This window comes from Accipiter gentilis, chromosome Z (genome assembly GCF_929443795.1).
Source record: "Accipiter gentilis chromosome Z, bAccGen1.1, whole genome shotgun sequence".
Taxonomy (NCBI): Eukaryota; Metazoa; Chordata; class Aves; order Accipitriformes; family Accipitridae; genus Astur; species Astur gentilis.
This window is the reverse complement of record NC_064919.1, coordinates 85,219,886-85,237,824: the sequence shown is the minus strand read 5'-3', so window position 1 is coordinate 85,237,824 and position 17,939 is coordinate 85,219,886. Positions and strand designations below refer to the sequence as shown.

Here is a 17,939-nt window from a genome sequence, read left to right as displayed (position 1 = left end):
GCAGAATTCTTGCCTCTCTCAATAGCTGGGCTCTATTTTTGTTCTTTTTCCACATGATAGTTGAATCTCCAGACTCTGAGAAAGAGCTGTTACCCTTTGATGTTAGGGTAACACTTGAGCAATAGTTGAAGTTAATGGCTGTAGGATGCTGTGTGTCTTTTCAAATCAGGCAATGAATGATGTATCTGTTATCTTTGCTGGGAAGGAACAAATAGTAATGACCCACCACAGCCAGCGTTGGCCATTGCATAACCACACTAAAAGTCATCATCCAAAGGCTGGACTGAAAGGCTCTTAAGCCTGATACCAACTCTTGCTGTTGAAAGTTTGCCCAGATGGAGCTGGCAGGTCTGGTTCTCTGTGTGCAGGGATGATGTGAAGGATGATGCTGGCTGCCCTTTCTCCTGTGCTGGTATATCCTTCTCTGAGCCATATTGAAAATCTCTACTGCATACTGGCATGTTGCAAACTCCCCCGTGGATGATGTGCACTTCTCCATGTGCACTTCTCCATATGCAGTGATGCCAGGTGGACACACAGGAGCTGCACTGAAGTGGAGCTTTGCAGTGGGTGGGGTTCATAATCAGAGTGTTGTTCTAAAGGTTTTTAGTAATGGAAGTGTCATGGATGATTTCTTCATCCACTCTCTCTAGGTGGTATTTCATTTATTATCAGAGATACTTTATTTTCAAGAACTTACTCTTTTTCAGTTCATGGCTGGAGACTTAAAAAATAAAATTCCCCTCTCATTAGTTTATTATCATTTTGAGAACTCATTCTCTGAAACCCATGTTTATTATTATTTTGCCTGTATCTCACACTGTAAAATATAGGAGAGTTTGTGTCCTTCAGAGTGGCCTTAAATAGCAGGAGCACAAAGAAAGTGATCAGATACCATTAGCAGCCTTCTGCTGGATTAATGGGCAGCAAAATCTGGTGAAGATGCCTGGAGCTTTCTAGCATCACTGTTGTGATTTTGTACATAATTGCCCACGAGCAGCTACACAACATCCAGCTCAGCTACACAACATGTAGCTCAGCCACAGCATCATGCTGTCAGACCTGTGCACCCACACGTCCCTCCCCATCAGCTTTCCAGCTAAGACAAATTGAGGCCAATCGCCTCTCTCAAGGTTACACAGTGAGGCAATAGCTCTCCTGAGGTTAAAATTCCCAATGTCTACATGGCTTTTAGGCTTTTTGTCCTGGCCACTTGTGTGACAAGTCTTTATCCACCTGCCTACTTGAACAGACTGGTTTTGTTGGAAAATCAGCCTGTGCTGTGCAAAAATAAACTTTTAAATTCTTTTTCTGCTGGGTTTACTCTAAGATGGATTACCTTTCTGATAGTCATGACACATCCATGCAAACACTAATGCTATACAAGAGAAGGAGCAGTGCAACAGCAAAGACAGGTAGTTGAGAGCAGGACAGGTTTGCTTTTTCTGTTGGTAATACCAGCTTAGGCCAGGATGTAGTACTTGTAATGCTGCAGCTTCATGTTATCTTCAGCCATTAATAAATGATTCTGTCCTGGCACACCATGAACATTTCCATAAAATAAAGTAGTCTGGAACAGCTAGTTGGAAATGTTTGAGAAAGTGGTATTTATTTTTTTCTAATTAGGGCCTTTAGACCAGATGCTGCACTTTCATTAAGCAACTGTGCAGATGTAGGAGAGTCAAAGAAAACCCTTTCTGTACCCAAAATTATATATTTTAGTCTATTCCAGAGTCAGGAGATGCTGTGTTGCCCCAGGGTAGCATGCAAGCAGTAACACAGTGCACAGACTGGTCTGTGGATGCAGAAAATGTGAGGGGAGGAGAAAAGGCTTTTGACAGCCTCCCCAAGCTGGGAGGCAGAGGTCAGAGAGGGGAAGAGAGCTGTTGTACTTTGGATGTTCGACTTGTCAGAATTTGTTTAGTGAAAAAACAGAAATGTTTCCCAAAGCTCGTTTTCTGGGCTCTGGGCACATCTGTTATATGTTCAGAAAAGGAGCTAAAATAACAGGGGGAAAAAAGTTAACTCTCTAACATCAGACTGGGAGAAGGAGCGATATCCACTTCTGGCTATCAAATTCTAACTGTGAGGGGGGAAACTTCACCCTCCAACCTGCCCCAAAAGACTTAGGAACAAAGATGTTACCAGAAGCATGTTCAGGAGTTTATGTCATCATGGATCCTCTAGAGAACAGGGTCTGACCAGTTCCTGGGAATGCCTTATACCCAGATCAGTGCCTGTTATACTGATGTAGCTCATCTTTAACATGAGCAGGATTTTCAGGGGGAAATGCAGATTTTTAGCAGCGATAGCCTGTTTGGAACCAAAGAAGATCCCAGTTACATTTCCTCTTACTTATCACCAAGCTTCTGTAAAAGACTGGAGCCCAAGAAAAATCAGTCAGGACACGTGGAGTTTGAGGTACAGACAGAGCCTTTGACAAGGTCTGAAACAGGAATGGGAGTAGGGAAAACATGACAACGTCACTTGCAGCCAAGCAAAAACTGGTCTGCACCAAAAAATGTCTCCTAAAGAACACAATCTCTCTTCTATGCTTGCTGCCAATTGTACTTGATTAATCAGGTTTCTGTGGGGGTGGTTTCCTTCACTCCATTCCTAACAGCATATTTTTTCATAAGTGATCTTAATCTTGTTGCAGATAATTCATTGCCTGCAAGATCACGACTGTTCCAAAAAGTTGCATTATTTTGCCTTCAGAAACTAATACAATTCTTGTTGGAAAGCCATAAATACCTTGTCAAGACATCAGCTGCACAAACATATTTGTTCTTTTAAAAGTATTCATTGTGTGTTCCCCCCCCCTGCAAAAAAGGGGAGTGGGAGACTGGTTTTGATCCTGTGGAGTTGATTGAAGTTTTCCTGCTAGACTCTAATAGGTAGTTTCAAGCCAGGGAGCATTTATGTGCAATACACCTGTTTCCAATAGCTCCGCCACCTCCATAAAGACAGCTGCAGCAGAAAGTCCTATTCACTCTGGGGAAAACACATTTTCGAATAGCTTCCCATCCCCCAGCCAGATGGGATCAAACTGAGGCAGCTGCAGTCCAGGTCCCATGAGAAATACTACAAAAAGTGCAATTAAAATAATTAGTTAATGCCTTTTTTATCCAGCATGGTAACAAATAGGGAAAAAAGCTTGAAATAGCTATTCTACATATCAGTCCAGTATGATATTGGATGCTTCCCAGAATTGCTCTAAGCTTTCCCTAGGGCTTTAAAAGAGCTTGCGAGTGCTTGGCCGATTGCTGGATTAAGTATCTCTATTACTGATGGTAACGGGGGTAGGTTAAAGCCACTTGCACAGTAGATTTTGCTGCGAGAACAAAAAAACCCCTGAGTCTGAATTGATAATAAAGTGATTTAGATTCTTCTTCCTCCCTTGGAAATCAAGATTGTCTCCCATTGATTTAAGCATGTACTGGCTTAGATTCTGATTAAGCAGAATTTGCCTGATGATTCAAATTTATGGGGGATGTACAAATGAAAAATACATGGCCAAATACATCCCTGGCACAACTCAGTGAAATCTGGCACTTGCCCAATCGTTAGCTGCTTGTTGTTCGAGGGTTTCTCTGCTAACCTTCAAATGGTGCAGCAAGTGAAGATTTCTTTTGCAGGCATTTTAATTCCTTTTCCTGAAGCGTTCATAGCAAATAAAGCAGTGTACCAGGAACTGTAGTCCCAGTAAGCTGTATTTGTTATTGCCATAGCAGGTGGTATTTAGTCTGCAGCCTAGTGAGATGACCAAAGGGTGAAATGCAACCTAAAACCCAGGGAAGATTCTCTTAACAATCCTTAGCTTCTCTGATTTCACTCTCAGATTTCATCTAGGGGCCAAATTATGCAAAAATGAGGGTTTTTTTCATATTATAGTCCTGTCACTGTTCCCTGCCATCCTATGGGGGGAACCTGGAGGTCAGGCATCTTAGCAAAGGGCATGAAAATAAGGGAATGTTGAATAATAAATTCTTCAGGTCATGCAGGCTGTTCCTATCTCCCACCTTCCTGACAGGTGATTACAGAATAGCCTAGCTGAGGAAGTTTTGAGTGGCTTACACAGTGATTCTGTGGTGTTAATATGCAATCTGTGAAAGTGTCAATGCTCTTAGCCTTTGCAGGCATTGCCAAAGGAGTTTTTGAATATCAGTGAGCACTTTGCCGCGTGGCAAGGACTTCCAAAAGCTATGTGCTATATAACTGGGCATTTCCTTTTAATAGTTTCAAACTATTTCATTTTTGTTGCTTTTTAAATTCTTTCAGTTCTGGGAGAAATGGTATTTTAAAGTATCTCATTTTCTTATATTGTCTGGAAATGTAACTCCCCCTCACTCCTCACCCCAGACCATTTTTTAATGTTAATGGGAGAAAGAAATATCACGACTCCCCAGATTTGCCTTATCTTCCTTTTGACTGTGAGAGGAGGGTTAACAGGAGAAGTGGGAAGAAGGGTTAGCAAAGGGGAGTGCTAGTCATGTGGACAGAATGCCAGCAGCAAAGCTGGCGCATGTTTCATTCGCATGAAAGTATGTTTTATTCATTCAGTGATGATCATCTACAGTAGTTATGAGAGAGGAAAAAAGAGTACCAGAGTAATACTGGAAATCTAGGTGAAATTCTGCAGCTTCGTCCCCCTTCAATGGCAGGTGGCTGCAGGAAATGTGAGTTTCTGTGACAGTTTCACTGCAATTAATATAGACACATTCAGTGGATTAAATATTAACATTCATAGCTCACTTCTGTATGTTATTTACTTGGCACTGACTTCAACTTGTTTTCATGCTGTTTTCACACTTGGCCCTCTCACCAACGTTTAGGCGTCCACCATGCAGATACCTGCAACTGAATTGATCTTCCCAAGCTCCCATTATAGTCAGGAAAGACAAAGGCATTTTTAGGATGTGATTCATTTGACATAGCTTAGAAATTTGCTTTAGGATGAAAAGAACGGTTAGTCTCCAGGGAGTGTATTGACTGAATCTCAGCTAACTGCATGGAGGGTTTCAGTAGGCTGTAGGCACATACATTTATGGTAGGAGTTGGGTACATCTATGTTTAGTGCTATTAATACCTAGATTTCCTGGTTCCCATGAGCTGTGCATGATATTTGTCTGTCTTAACCAGATGATCCTGGGGCGTGTCAAGTGGTTCAGGATGGCAGCACTTAGGGAACTGAATCCTGTGACCAGTCAGGTGGATCCTGCTCTTGCAGTCCTCAGACTGACAAAGTCATACGTTAAAAGGCAGAAGAGGTTTTTTGCGTTATGCGATAAGCGGAAAGCTTTGTACAGTTGTCTTTGTTACTCTTGCAATGCACCTGCAAGGCCAAGAAATGCTATGATTGCTAGTTCAGAAATGAGGGAAGAGGTGCTGAGGAGGGTAAAGATACTCATCTGCACAGCATATGGAGCGTAAGGTGAGGTGACTAAGCAGTGGATGACTCCACTGCATCATGCAGAAATCACAGTTCAAGTGCTGGAAGCAGCCATCCTTTTGCAGAAGTGCTGTTTTGCCTTCCCAAGCCAGCTTGGAGATCTCAGCACTGCGGCGTAGCTCTGCCTGAAGTCATGAAGGGAGCCTAGTGACACATGAAGTGGAGCCCAAACCTCCTTCTAATTAGCAAATGATGGTTAGAGCTGTTGTCCCCCCCTGGGATGAGGATAAGGATGAACTTGGCTTTTGGCCTGCTGGGAGGAAGTTTAGGGGTTTATGTTAAAAAAGGGCTGGATAGGTTTGCAAAAATAGCAAACTAGGGAATAGTTAATGATTTTTTAATTGCATCTCTCACTTTTGATATTAATAACCTATTAAAACGAATGGAGTATGAAATGCTGATGTTTGAAGTCAGCTTGGATGGATATTGTTGAACTGCAACTTTTTTGTAGCTCTGTAACATTTCACTAGCTGCTGGGAAGATAATACTTTTAACAGGAATATATGAAATCTGGAGCACAGACATGCCTTGATGGGAGAGTGGGGATGGCAAGGAAGGGCAACAGACATGAAATGCAGAGTTAGTGGCTTTCCTGCATATTTTAGGGAAGGATGATGTGCTGGTTGCAGGCAGCAGCTGGTGAATTCAAGTATGTATTTAACATTCAAAGTCAAGCTCTGCTCTGTGTAGGGCTGGTCGGAGCTTGTAGGGATTTACCAGATGTGCGCCCCAGAGCAAGGTATGTATTCCTGTGAAGTTTGTGACCATCTAAACTAAGATCATGTGCCACAGAACAATGTTTATCATGAAAGCACTGGTTTTTGCAGTGCTAGCCTGCTCCTCTCCTTCATCAAGTGGAAGGAGCAATGCTGAGGAAAAAGGCATATCCTTCCTTTGCCCAAAGCAGATAGATGCTATATATATAGATATGATCTAAAGCTTCCTTGGATTTCCAAGCCAAACCTGTAGTGGTATCCAAGACAAGGAGAAAGCCCCTGAACATGAGCTTTCAGAGGGAAACTTGTGACTGTACCATAGTTCCCTGATGTGCTGAAAGGCCTTAAGTTCCCTGTTGCTTTGTGTTTGGTATGGTGCCTTTTCCCAGTTGGGAAAAGTGAATGGAAAAACCCTACCCAGTGCAGTGCATGTGAGGCATGGCTCCAGGCCTGAAGTAGGAAAAGCAAGAGAAAGCAGGAACACACAGCAATGGGAGGCTAGAAAGTTGTAAATTAAAAACGGGTGAGGCACAGTCTTCATACACCCTTTCCATCTTTTAGTTTCCTTGTCTGTTAAACTTTAGAGCAAAAGTTTAATTAGTTTATAAAGACAGTATACAACAGTATAGCATATATCCTCCATGATCTCTCTGTCTTTGTCACAGTAAAAAGGAGACTTTAGTGTGATTATTGCCCCTTTTATTAGGCAAATATTTTGTCTGTGATTCCACTGGAGGTGAACTCACAGCACTGTTCTTGTTTGCCAGATGCTCTCACAGACTGCAAGGACTCACAAACAGTACTAGTTATGATTTTTATTATCACATCAGGGAAGAGCTTTCCTCATCAGTTAGCCAACTTTCGGACCTGTGAAACTTTCAGTGTGAATCTGGCACCGTGGTTAATTTTATTAAGTGCTGTGTGGATTGCAAATAGGAATACCGATTCGGCTGTTCCTGTGTCATTCACATCTGTGAAATGGGAAACAAGATAACGTCACAAAATGAAGATCCAAAATGCAGATACAATATTTAATTTTAAACTAATTGTGAAAGAAGCAACTATCTATCTGATGCAGAGTATCTTCACTGGTGACTGTTCACTGTTTAATGTCCCAACATACTGAACAACAATTGAAAATTAGATGCATTGAAGAATACGTTTGTAGACTCTGAGCCCAAACAACTGTGTTTTTACTGTGCTTGAGCCCCAGATTTCTTCCTCTTCTACCCAGGTCCAAAGCCTTACTTTCTCACTGCCACTAGCTATTTTGTTGCTGCTGTTCGCTCATGTGGATCTTATTTATTGTCATTTGACAGAAACTAAAAATGCAATTCAGAAAATGCTTTCCCAAGAGTAATTTGTTCCCAGCAAGACCTTTCTAGCCACACAGTAACATGAAAGCATCAAAGTGCCAGGAGAACTTTTTAAAAATAAACTGCCCTGATGCTAAAATAAGCTTTAATTGATTGAGAATTGCACTGAGCCTGACAATCTGAACCATTTATTATTATTTTTCCTTTCAAGCTTCAGCTTCATGTGATTTAAAGTGACTGAATTACAGTTCCCACATACCTTCCTACCCACACTGCATGAAAAAACCCCCACGCACAAACTTCTTAGCTCCAGAGGAGCTGCTGGATACACCTGGAAGAAAATAAAAAAGCTGATTGAAAGTGAAGTTTAAATAAAGGTGATGATGATAGGAATGTGCTGCAAAAAACCCTTATTCTGGCTAAATGCCATGCTGCGCTTCCCTGTCCTCAGAAGAGAGCTCTCCTGGGGATGTGTCTCCCTGTCAAAGGCATTTCCTTAATGTCTGCTTGTAGAGCACTGGATCCTGTAGGCCAGATGCTGTCACAACTCCTTGTGTTGGAGGTTAATAATAGGCTGTGGATAAACTACTACTCTGTCTTCCCCATTTTAGGTTTTTAAAGAAAAAACCACAACTGAGTAGCTGTACTCAGCTATTTAAATAAATAACCTGTTGCAGGCTCTCTAGCAAAAGGTCAACACGACCTCCAGAGAGGTAAATGTGCAAAACTTTCTGGCTGATGGAAAGGAGGCTGTATCGGTGGTCCTGTGCTACGAAGAAGTAAGCACTGGAAAGATGCGGCATATAGCAAATGTCAATGGGGTCAGTTATGGGGTTTCTTCTTGGCAGTATATTGTGGAGGATTGAAGTCTGGTCAGATATTCATTAATGATAACTAGTTATACTTTTTAAAAGTATGTCAGCTGTACTCATGGCAAGTTTGGGTGTGCGAGCAGGGAAAACATGGATCACTACCTTCAGCCTGGGGAGTAGACTCATGCCAGTATAATGGGGCTCATGGGTCATGGGTAGCTGCAATTTCCCCAAGGGCTATGCTGTGTTCAGGTCAGAACAACTCCCAAGCTAGCCCCAAGCTTCAGTTGGGTTTAAGATCTCACTGTAAGTCTTTATCTGAATCGTAGCCCTGGACAATTCACTGTAGCCAAGAGCCAAACGAGGATTTTCATTTAATTCCCAAAATTTCAAGAGGAGGAAGATGCTTAAATACCATTTTGGCTGTGGCCCTCAATCTCTGTGCTCAAGTCAGCACTGCCTGTGGTAGTGCTGTGAAGTTTATGTTCACAGAGCCAGCAAAGCTCAAACTGCTGGTAGAGGTTAGGGATGATCCAGGCCCTGCCTACGGATGAGTTTCTTGGTCTGGGTAGCTGACTGTCCCCTTGGGACTCCCAGACTTGTTTGTCAGAAAAATGGACCATCGTCACCTTGGGTTTGCATCCTAGTACATGTTTGCAAGCTGAGCAAGTTGCATGCTGTCAAACATCACCTCTAAATCACAATTCCTGCTCTCTGTCAAAGGAGCTAACAAATCCCTCTCTCACCTTTCTTCCTTGCCTGCTTAAGTTATAAATTCTCATGGCAAGAACTGGCTCTGCTAATGCCCAGCTGCAGTGTCTAACAGAGTCCTGCTCCAGGAGTGGTCTCTATTTGCTACCCTAATACAGATAAGCATGACCCAGGAATTCATGGCAGATCACAGATCCAAAGGAAGGAATTTGAAAGGGTCGCCAGTTTTATTAATAGCCATCTCTGTAACCACATGCAGGTCAGACCGGACACTGTGCAGAGCTTAAAAGCTGAATCCACGCTATCACAGGAGGGGCAGAAAGATGTGCCTAGTCACAGTACTGTAAGGACAGAGATTTCTTTCTTTAGGGTTGGTTGTCCAGATTTCCAGTGAGCAGTTCCACAGTGCTGGAAGAGCGAAAGAAAATATATTTCAGGAAGAGTGGGGATTTCTGAAGACTGAAAAAGCCAGGTGGATTTTTTTTTTATTTATAATTTTTGTCATGGACTGAACTAAGCATGGACTATTTAAAAAAAAATCATGATGTGTCTGAAAATATATTGGCTTTGCCTAGAACAGTAACTCAGGTAAACAGCTGGTCTACCCAAGACAACACTTGTTGCCTAAAGTGTGTAGTTAGTAATGTAATCAGTGCTGCAGGAGGACATCATGAAGAATGGTTTGAAAGCTGAATGTCTGGACTGCTTGAAAGTTAGTGTGAATTGAAGCTGATAGTTAATTCAAGAGGAATATACTTCATTCCTTCGAATGCAAAATCAATGCAGAACTGTGGTAAAAAGGCAAAGGTAACTTTTCCTAAATAATTTTCTATAATAAGTCTCTTCTACATCTTGATTATAAGCATAGTGTAAAATTTTTGAAGTGCTTAATTAGCTGATTATTGAGGAATATTTTCTTGTTCATATTTACCTCCATTCTGATTAGTACTACTCACTGACACAGCAAAACCTATTCCAAGATCAGATTCATTGTCTCTGTGAATTAAGTCTAACCTTATATGCCATATTATAGTTTTTTAAAAATGTCTCAGATTAACATTTTTATTTTTTTGATGTAAAAATATACTGTTAAAATAGTGAAATAATTATTAATTGGGTTTTTCAGCATTAGATAATGTGTGATCCTCATTCTGACCATGGGAAATACTTGTTCATTCAGCAAAAAGAAGTATCAAAACTTTCAACTGCCATTGAACTTGTAAAGTGAATGCCATTGACTCCAGCACTTTCCGGACTTTCACTAGAAGGTTTTAGGTGTGGTTTTGATGAACTAGGTGGGAGTTATAACTTGTTTTGGATAGAGGCAGGATCATGTTCCTATTCTAAGAGCAAGTGTCGGCCATGGAAACCCTTTGACCCCTGCATGGTTGTGCTAACGTCTCAGTCCTGTTGATTTGGTGCTAAATCCAGGGCTCTCATGCAGTGCTCTGAGATCAAACTAATGCTTCTAACAGATGATTCCTGTAAAAGCAATTTGGTCCTATTTCCTTTTCTCTGCAGAGAAACTGAGCTTCCATCGTTCTCAATTATTTGCAGGGTTTCTGTGAGCCTGTACAGGATCATAATAATCACGCTAAACTTCCTGTGTTTTCTAGCAATCTGGAAATGCCACTGGGAAAGCAAGGCTGTCCCTAGCATTGAGCCCAGCTTAGTTTTGAACTTTGCTATATGTTTTAGCAAGCCCTGCTATAAGGAACTGTTAATAGTAAATGTACAGCACTATAGCCATGGCAGCCTCTACATTAGAGCTTCCTGCCAGCAAGAGGAAGACCTCATTCCTTTTCCAACAGAGATGGTGTCAGCAGTGTAAAAAAGGGGTATTTTATGCACTGGGTCATTTTTCCCTCAGTGCCTATGTGACCCATGATTGGAAGGAAACTGGTCATGATTCAATAGATGATGTAGTGTATATTCAGAGCAGAGACCATATGTTATCTTCAGGACACTTCCTCCAATTCAGGCAGCTCCACAGGTAGGAGACCTGGTGCCAAAGTAGCCATTGTCATCTCCTCATGGCTTAGCCCAACTCAGGAGGAAATAAATGTTTACATCTTAGCTGAATCCTTTCAGCCTCCTTCAATATACCAGTTTAAGACATATGGATTTGTGGCAGTGATGGGGGTCTAGACATTGTGTTAAGCACTAGATTATGCTGATAAATTCATGTTTTATATCTGCAAAAGAATTAATATTGATAAGCGTATGTTTATGAGTTCCATATTCGGCAGAACCTTCCAGGCATATACCTACGTGCCAGTGCTTTGCAAAATCAGGGATCCAGCAGTTGACACAAGCATTGTAGAAACTGTAAATAGACTTGATTTAATTTTAATTTAGGGGAAAAAATGAGTTGTAAAAAGTGTTCTACTAAAACCTTTTACAGCCCATAGTATTTTGCTATGCTGCGTGTGAAGTTCTTTAATCTGCATAACAGTCATGAAGAGGAGTGGAGAGTGGCTGAGCAGGCAGGAGAGAAAAAATGCTAAAGGGGAACGTGAAACATGTTTTGTTTTACTCTGACCCTGTACAATATTGTGAGTTTAACATGTTCAGTTATGTATACTGTGATTTAGACAACCAACAGACAGATCCTGCTATCTGAGACACTAAATGCCCTTGCTTTCAGCTGAAATTAGAATGCATAATCAAACACTGATTCAAATGACAGGTTCAGTGAAAGGTACTTAAGGAAATTCCCAATCAGACCTACCCATCGGAAGTGAATTTTTCTGTTTCATTTGCATTAAAAAATGAACTGCCACTTAGAAATAATGGCTGCATATTGTCCTTTCAGCAGAGAGAGAGATGTGCTTGTTCCCTGCACAAGAGAAATAGAGCCTGACTCTTACCAGATTTTGTCCTTTTGCTAATTCAGCTTTCCTTGTGTGGAGCTTCAGAAACATGGCCTTGGTGGTTAGCCAAGGTTTCTTTGTCTTTGAGATTCAATGTTAACTTTTTTTTTTTTTAATTCAGTTCTGTTTCATTTGGACTTAAGAGCAAATGATGAACTCCCATTGGAGGGTATCACTGTCTGGAGCATGTTCATGTTTGTGTTAGAGGGCTCAGAGTCTCACTGCTCAGGCTGGAGGACTTTCCTGTGAGAGATTGTCTCTGATGATATTTAGCAAGCAGCTCACATACAACAAATAAAGGCCAGCAAAGTGTAAGACTGACTGCTTCTGGCAGCTTCAGATTATGATAGGCTATGAGCAGTTCCATTTTGCCACTTTTGCTTTAGCCTCTGAAATCTGTCCTCCAAGAAACGATATAGGAATACCCTTTCTGAGCTTGTGCATATCATGCGGCTTATCCATCTCTCTCTCACCATCTCATAAGAGGTATTTTGAGTAGCTGATACTAGTTAAGTGACACTTGATCCTCTGGTGATGGAAGAGATCTTATTTACTGGGTTCCTGTGCTCTGGAATGATGCTGACTGGAGTATAGTGTGATGTGGGCTAGACTCCCTGTATGTTACCAGTGTCATCGTGGCTACATTGCCCGTTGCAGAGTCAATGCCTAAGTGACTAGCAGTTGGTACTGTACACAGCACCTGAGGCCCAGTCATGCCCAGCAAATCTGTGTTTGCAACACAACTTACTTTTCCCCATGCCCTTCTCAAACTCTGGAAGGGCTCTTTTGTTGCCTGTTGCTTGCTTAAGTACAGGGTGTAAAATAATTTAAAAAAAAATTTATTTGTTCACTGCAGAGGCCTGATGCTTTCAAGGAGGCCTGTAGTTGACAATTCAAACTCTCAAAGGGGCCCTGGGAATGAGTGCTGGCATTGCTCCTTCAGCCCTTCTGCATGCGCTGTATGACTGTTTTCACTCACAACAAATATTGTGGGCAATCCTGAGCACCCTTTGAAAATTTGTCGATAGACATCCTATTTCTTTATGCTTGCACAGAGCTGCTCTGCTTCCAGTTCTGCAGTGTTATTGTAGTACTGGGCTGAAGGCAGCAAACAGATTTCTTTTACATGTGACATCAGGAAGGGTGTCTGCGCAAGATCTGGCACAGAAAACCCTCTCCACTTATAATACGTATCTTTGTACTTTGCTTTTTGCTTTAGGCTTGCAGCTCTCCTGCATATAGGCCTCTCAGGTGCTGTATCTTCTGGCCAGCTCTGACATAGCAGAGAAGGATGAGAGGACACAGAAAATCAAAGACTGACTGAGAGTACATGGCACTTCTGGGCTGTTTACTGCAGCTCAGGCTGACCATCAGTCCAGGAGAAAGAAAGGCTGCTAGGCTCTTGAGTTTGGTGCATTATCTCAAGAAAAAAAATCACTTTCAATGGAGGGGAATAGAGGAAGAAAGGCTGAAAGTGTTTTCACCAAAACCTAGGTGATATTGAAATCTGCAAAACTGGCATCACACCCACGGAAATTCCTAAGAAGCCAAATTCTACTCTCTGATACTTTGCTGTTATTGTTAACATAACTCTTGGAGAACCTGAGACAAATTTCTCGGACAGGATTTTCAAAACTATCTGTAAAAATGCAACAAATCAAAGCATTAAGTACCTTTTCCTTCACATCTACCCTTACTGTCCTTAACTCACAACTTCTCCATACAAATTTGCTTGTGTAGTATCTTGTGGGGTCTCAGTCTGGGATTTCTGATGGCCATACTGCTTTTCCTGTTACTGAGAAGGGTATGCGGTTAGAACTGTCTAAATGGTACTGTTCCTATATGGAAACATTCTTGTATTATTTGGGCTTACATGAACTGATTGTTAAAAGAAACATATTTGGCCCTAGAGCTGATGACTTTGACAAGAGGGAATCGAACTGCTTTTGCTATTTAATTTGCAGTCCCCTGGTATGTGTATTATTCCCAGTACAGTACAAATGAGTGCATCCAACTCAGTTATTTTTTTAACCAAAAGATTGGTTTTCTTCCCCTGGTTCAGGAAGACCCTGAACCACAAAATGGTAGGAGAGTGTTTCCAAGGAAGTATCATTTTGTCCTTGCCCTCTTCTACATTTCCCTGTGTATCCGTCACTTGCCACTGTCAAGGACAAGGCACTGGGCTGGATAATCTTTGATCTGACCCGGGATCACTACTCTTTTTATATGCACAGGTGATAATCGAAGGATTTATCAGGGTTCACAAATGCAAGTGTGGGAACTTTGAAAGGGACTGAAGAAGGACATATCAGAGGCTACATTCCTACACCTTCTCTGCAAAGTCAAGGGTGTTTAAAGGGCTGGTCTCCTCTAGGGGTTCCTGCCTGCAGGAGTTCAGGGTGAACAAGTTCCTATCTCTAAGACTTTTGTTGCTTAAAATTAGGTAAGCCAAAGCCTGCCTTAGCCCTTGATTGTCTTGCCTAAATTGCCAAAGGCCATGCTGAGCACTAGCCCTGGCTTCACGAACTGAGTTAAAAGGGTTGCACAAAGTTACCTTTGGCCCTTCTTCCCATGCAGCACCAATTACAGCTGAGACAAAGTGCAGCAACAGTCCTGGTTTGCTGCTTTGCACAGCTGGGCTGCTGGCACACTAGAACATTTTGCATACGCTGATTTAACTGTTGGAAAATTTATTCACACAAAAATCTTCCCATTCTCTTAGACAAAGGATTTTTTGTTGTCAAAATTCTTTTCCCATCTGTTATTGGGGCAAAACAACCTCCTAGCCAGGATGTTTCATTCATGGATAAATCTTTTATTGGAACTTGTTTTAAGAATCTAAGGGTTGGAGGCAGATTTTGCTCCCAGTGAAATCAGCAACAAAACTCCCATTAATTTCTCTGTGAGCTGAATTGACCCTCTCCTGACAATCGGGAGATTTTTAAAGGAGTTATGATGGCCGTGGACAAGATCTTGTCGCTTTGCCCTTTCAAAAGAGAACTGTTTCTGGTGGAGGAACAATCAGAATATTTGTCTCTTTAAATGAATGGCTCTTAGAGCCTGCACTGAGAGGCAGTCTCCCTCTCTGCGGCTGTGAGGCTACTCAGAGCCTCCAATAAATCAGCATGCAGGAACTGAGAGCTCTGTCCTTGAAGAGATGCACAGTGACCTTGCTTACGCTTACTCTGGAGGAATAACCAGGGGAAATATAGGAGCCCAAATAGTGAGTGGTGTATGACTAAAGGCACTGCATTCTGCATGCAAATGCTACAGTACCGAAGGCACGGTACAGACGGCACGCTGCTACACAAAATGCAGCTTTCTTGCTAGCCTGACCAGATTGCTGCTGTTGTTTTTTGCAGGGGACTGAATGAAATCCTCATGATCGTTACATGCTTGTTCAATAATAGCACACCCAGTCACGTCTCCTTGCGAGCACATTTCGTTGGAATCACTGAGCAGAAGCAAAGAAGAGCTGACGACTATGTGTTTCCAACGCGGGTTGCCGGAGCCCTGTGTTTGCCATTGGCTGCAGTTTTCTGGTTTATTTGCAGCTTCCCCCATCTGGAATATGAAAATGGGATTGAAGTAGATAATTGCTAGCAGCGGGTTTTCAAGAGAGGCTTAGAGGGAACAGAATGCCTCTTGCACAGCACAGGCTGCCTGAGCTGAAAGAGCTCTGAAAGATGATTTTAGATGTTACCCACGTCTGAATCTCCTGGAAACTTTACCATGGAAGCGAGCAATTGCGCACAATCCTGGAGCTAACATCCAAAAGGGGCAAGGAAAGGGCAGCAGGGCCAAACAATGGGATACCTTGTCCTTGGATTGCTCACAGAAAAGCCAGCAAGTGTTCCCCTCCTCTTCCCAGCAAAAGGGGCATGAAGGTGACAATGAACTGAATTTTACCCAGTGGAGCTTCAGTGGCTTTTAAGAAGGATGGGATACACTGACCCTTCGTCAAGCAGGGATTTGCTCGGAAACAGAACTTTGTTCTTCATATTCATCTGCGCCTTTGCTGTGGTCACCTTGCTGCAGCAGATCCTCTATGGGAGAAACTATCTCAAAAGGTAAGGGGGGATTTGAGGGAATAGGAAAAGTTGTGTGATCGGACTGAATGAAGACAGAGATCCAGCCATACCATTATTACGGTTCAAACCACTTCTCGGTGTTGTGCTGACAATATTAATATCTTGTCAATCCGGGAAAGTGCATCCAGCATCTGTAGTGTCTGTTAGATTATTAATGAAGGAGACAGTTAGGCAGAGTATAATGATTTGTGTGTTTCTTAGATTGTGTTTTAGTCCTCAGGTGTTGTAAAAATTTAGGTTTTACTCAGGCTAGACTGACTTGTACCACCTGAGTGTTTGCCCCTGATCAGACCCTGCCATATAGGCTTTTCACCCTATGTAAGTTTGAGCTGAAATGGCTTGAGAGGTTGAATTAAGGTAGCATGCTCATTGCCTAAACTTTAATGTCTTTAGAAACAAACATGCGGATGCAATTCCTAAAATCAAAGTGGCAACATTAGTGTTCCAAATAACAGAGAGAGCACTTTATTTTTTCACTGCTGTATTCTCATGAGTTACTTGCTGAGACTGCTTTGTTGTACAGCACATCAGTCTCTGATCTGAAAATGGTACTGCTCTTTTCACAGCAAACACCAGTGGGGATCTTCAAGTGTTTAACCTTGACCCATGCAGAGTTTATTTTACTTAAATCTAATTTGAGGTCTTATGGCTTGTATGATTTTGTAAAGGGGAATGTTTCTCTTACATGCTTTGAGGTAAGTGGGTTTCAGTGGTGTAGCCAGCTGCTGTGAAATTTTTTACTGGAATTTAGCTGCATTTTGCCAGAAGAGAAAACGGTTTGGTTCTTGCCTGGTTTGCAACTCATATAGTTGTTTGCCTTGTGCCAAGAGCAAGCAAACTGCTGACAAATCAGCAAATGTTTCTTCCTGTGGGGGGGGGAACAGCAAGTATGATATTAATACCTATAGACAGGAGCATTGTAGTTTATCCACAAAGCAATTTGTGTGCCTTGCTTAGCAATGAGGCCTTGGCTGGGGGACTCTTCTCTGCTTTTGGGCACCTCACTTCCAGAAAGACGTGACTCAGTTGGAAGGAGCCAAAGGAAAGCGGCAAGAATAAGCAGAGGTGTAGGAAATGTGTTTGTTTGGCTTGGAGAAAATTGAGGGGAGATATGATATCTGTCTTGAAATATCCCAAACTATTTCCGCTAAGAGGAAGGTAATAAACACGTCTCTGTGAAGACTCATGACATGACAAGTAGTCATGGAGTTAAGTTGCAGTAGGGATGATTTGGATTTAACCATGAAGGGAAACTTTTAAAGAAAAAGGCTGCCTGAGGAGGTATAAAATCTTCATCTTTGGGGCTTCAGGAACCTGTTAGGTAGACAAGGGTAGTAGCAAGCTGTTGAGAGGATGACTTTATGACCTGTTGAGGTCTCATCTTGCCTTATTTCCTCAGTTTTTCCCACTTGTCCTGAAGGCCTTGCAGCCCTACCAATACATGCTTTTCTAAGTCGAAATGACTGCAACAGGATTAGAGTAATGAAAAATAAATCCCAAGTATGTATTGAAATGAAAAATGGCAAAGTAAAGATAAAATGATGAGAAGATGCAACTAAAACTCTTCCAGTGAATGATCTCTGTGGCCAGTCTGTGTCCTGCTTCATGCCCTGGGAGCCTCACCTGTCATCAGCAGGCCTCAGGGAATGAAAAAAGGGTGATGTCCAATTCCCAGGCTTGCTAGGAGAAAGTTTGGTTCTGAGAACTCTGCCATCGAAGGGGCTCAAGCAGGGACATGTGCATACAATTTGTCACTTTGACTGGAAAACACTGTTTATTTAATCTTTTTTATTCCAGCTTGTAAAGATTTGTCTCTTTTCCTTTTTTTTAATCACATGAAAGAGTCTCAAAGAGGGTCTCTTCCCCCACCTCAGTGCAGGGAAAAAGCACTTTGGCTCCTTTCTCCTGGGAAGTGGTAGTTCCCATCTTTCATGGAAATGAAAATGCAAGATGTGGCAGTCTCAGGCT

At 42.1% G+C, this 17,939-nt stretch overlaps 1 protein-coding gene across 4 annotated transcripts in view; it reads left to right on the top strand.

The window, feature by feature from the left end:
• ST8SIA5 (ST8 alpha-N-acetyl-neuraminide alpha-2,8-sialyltransferase 5) overlaps positions 1-17,939 on the top strand; it is a 74,925-nt gene that overhangs the window by 17,299 nt on the left and 39,687 nt on the right. For 2 of the 4 annotated variants that reach the window (XM_049796094.1, XM_049796096.1), the window contains one exon: positions 15,243-15,950. In XM_049796094.1, the coding sequence (XP_049652051.1) occupies positions 15,820-15,950 (131 nt within the window). In that variant the 5' untranslated portion in view covers positions 15,243-15,819. Of the gene's footprint in view, positions 1-15,029; positions 15,951-17,939 lie in introns of those variants that run through there. The other 2 variants (XM_049796095.1, XM_049796097.1) reach the window with 2 other exon arrangements.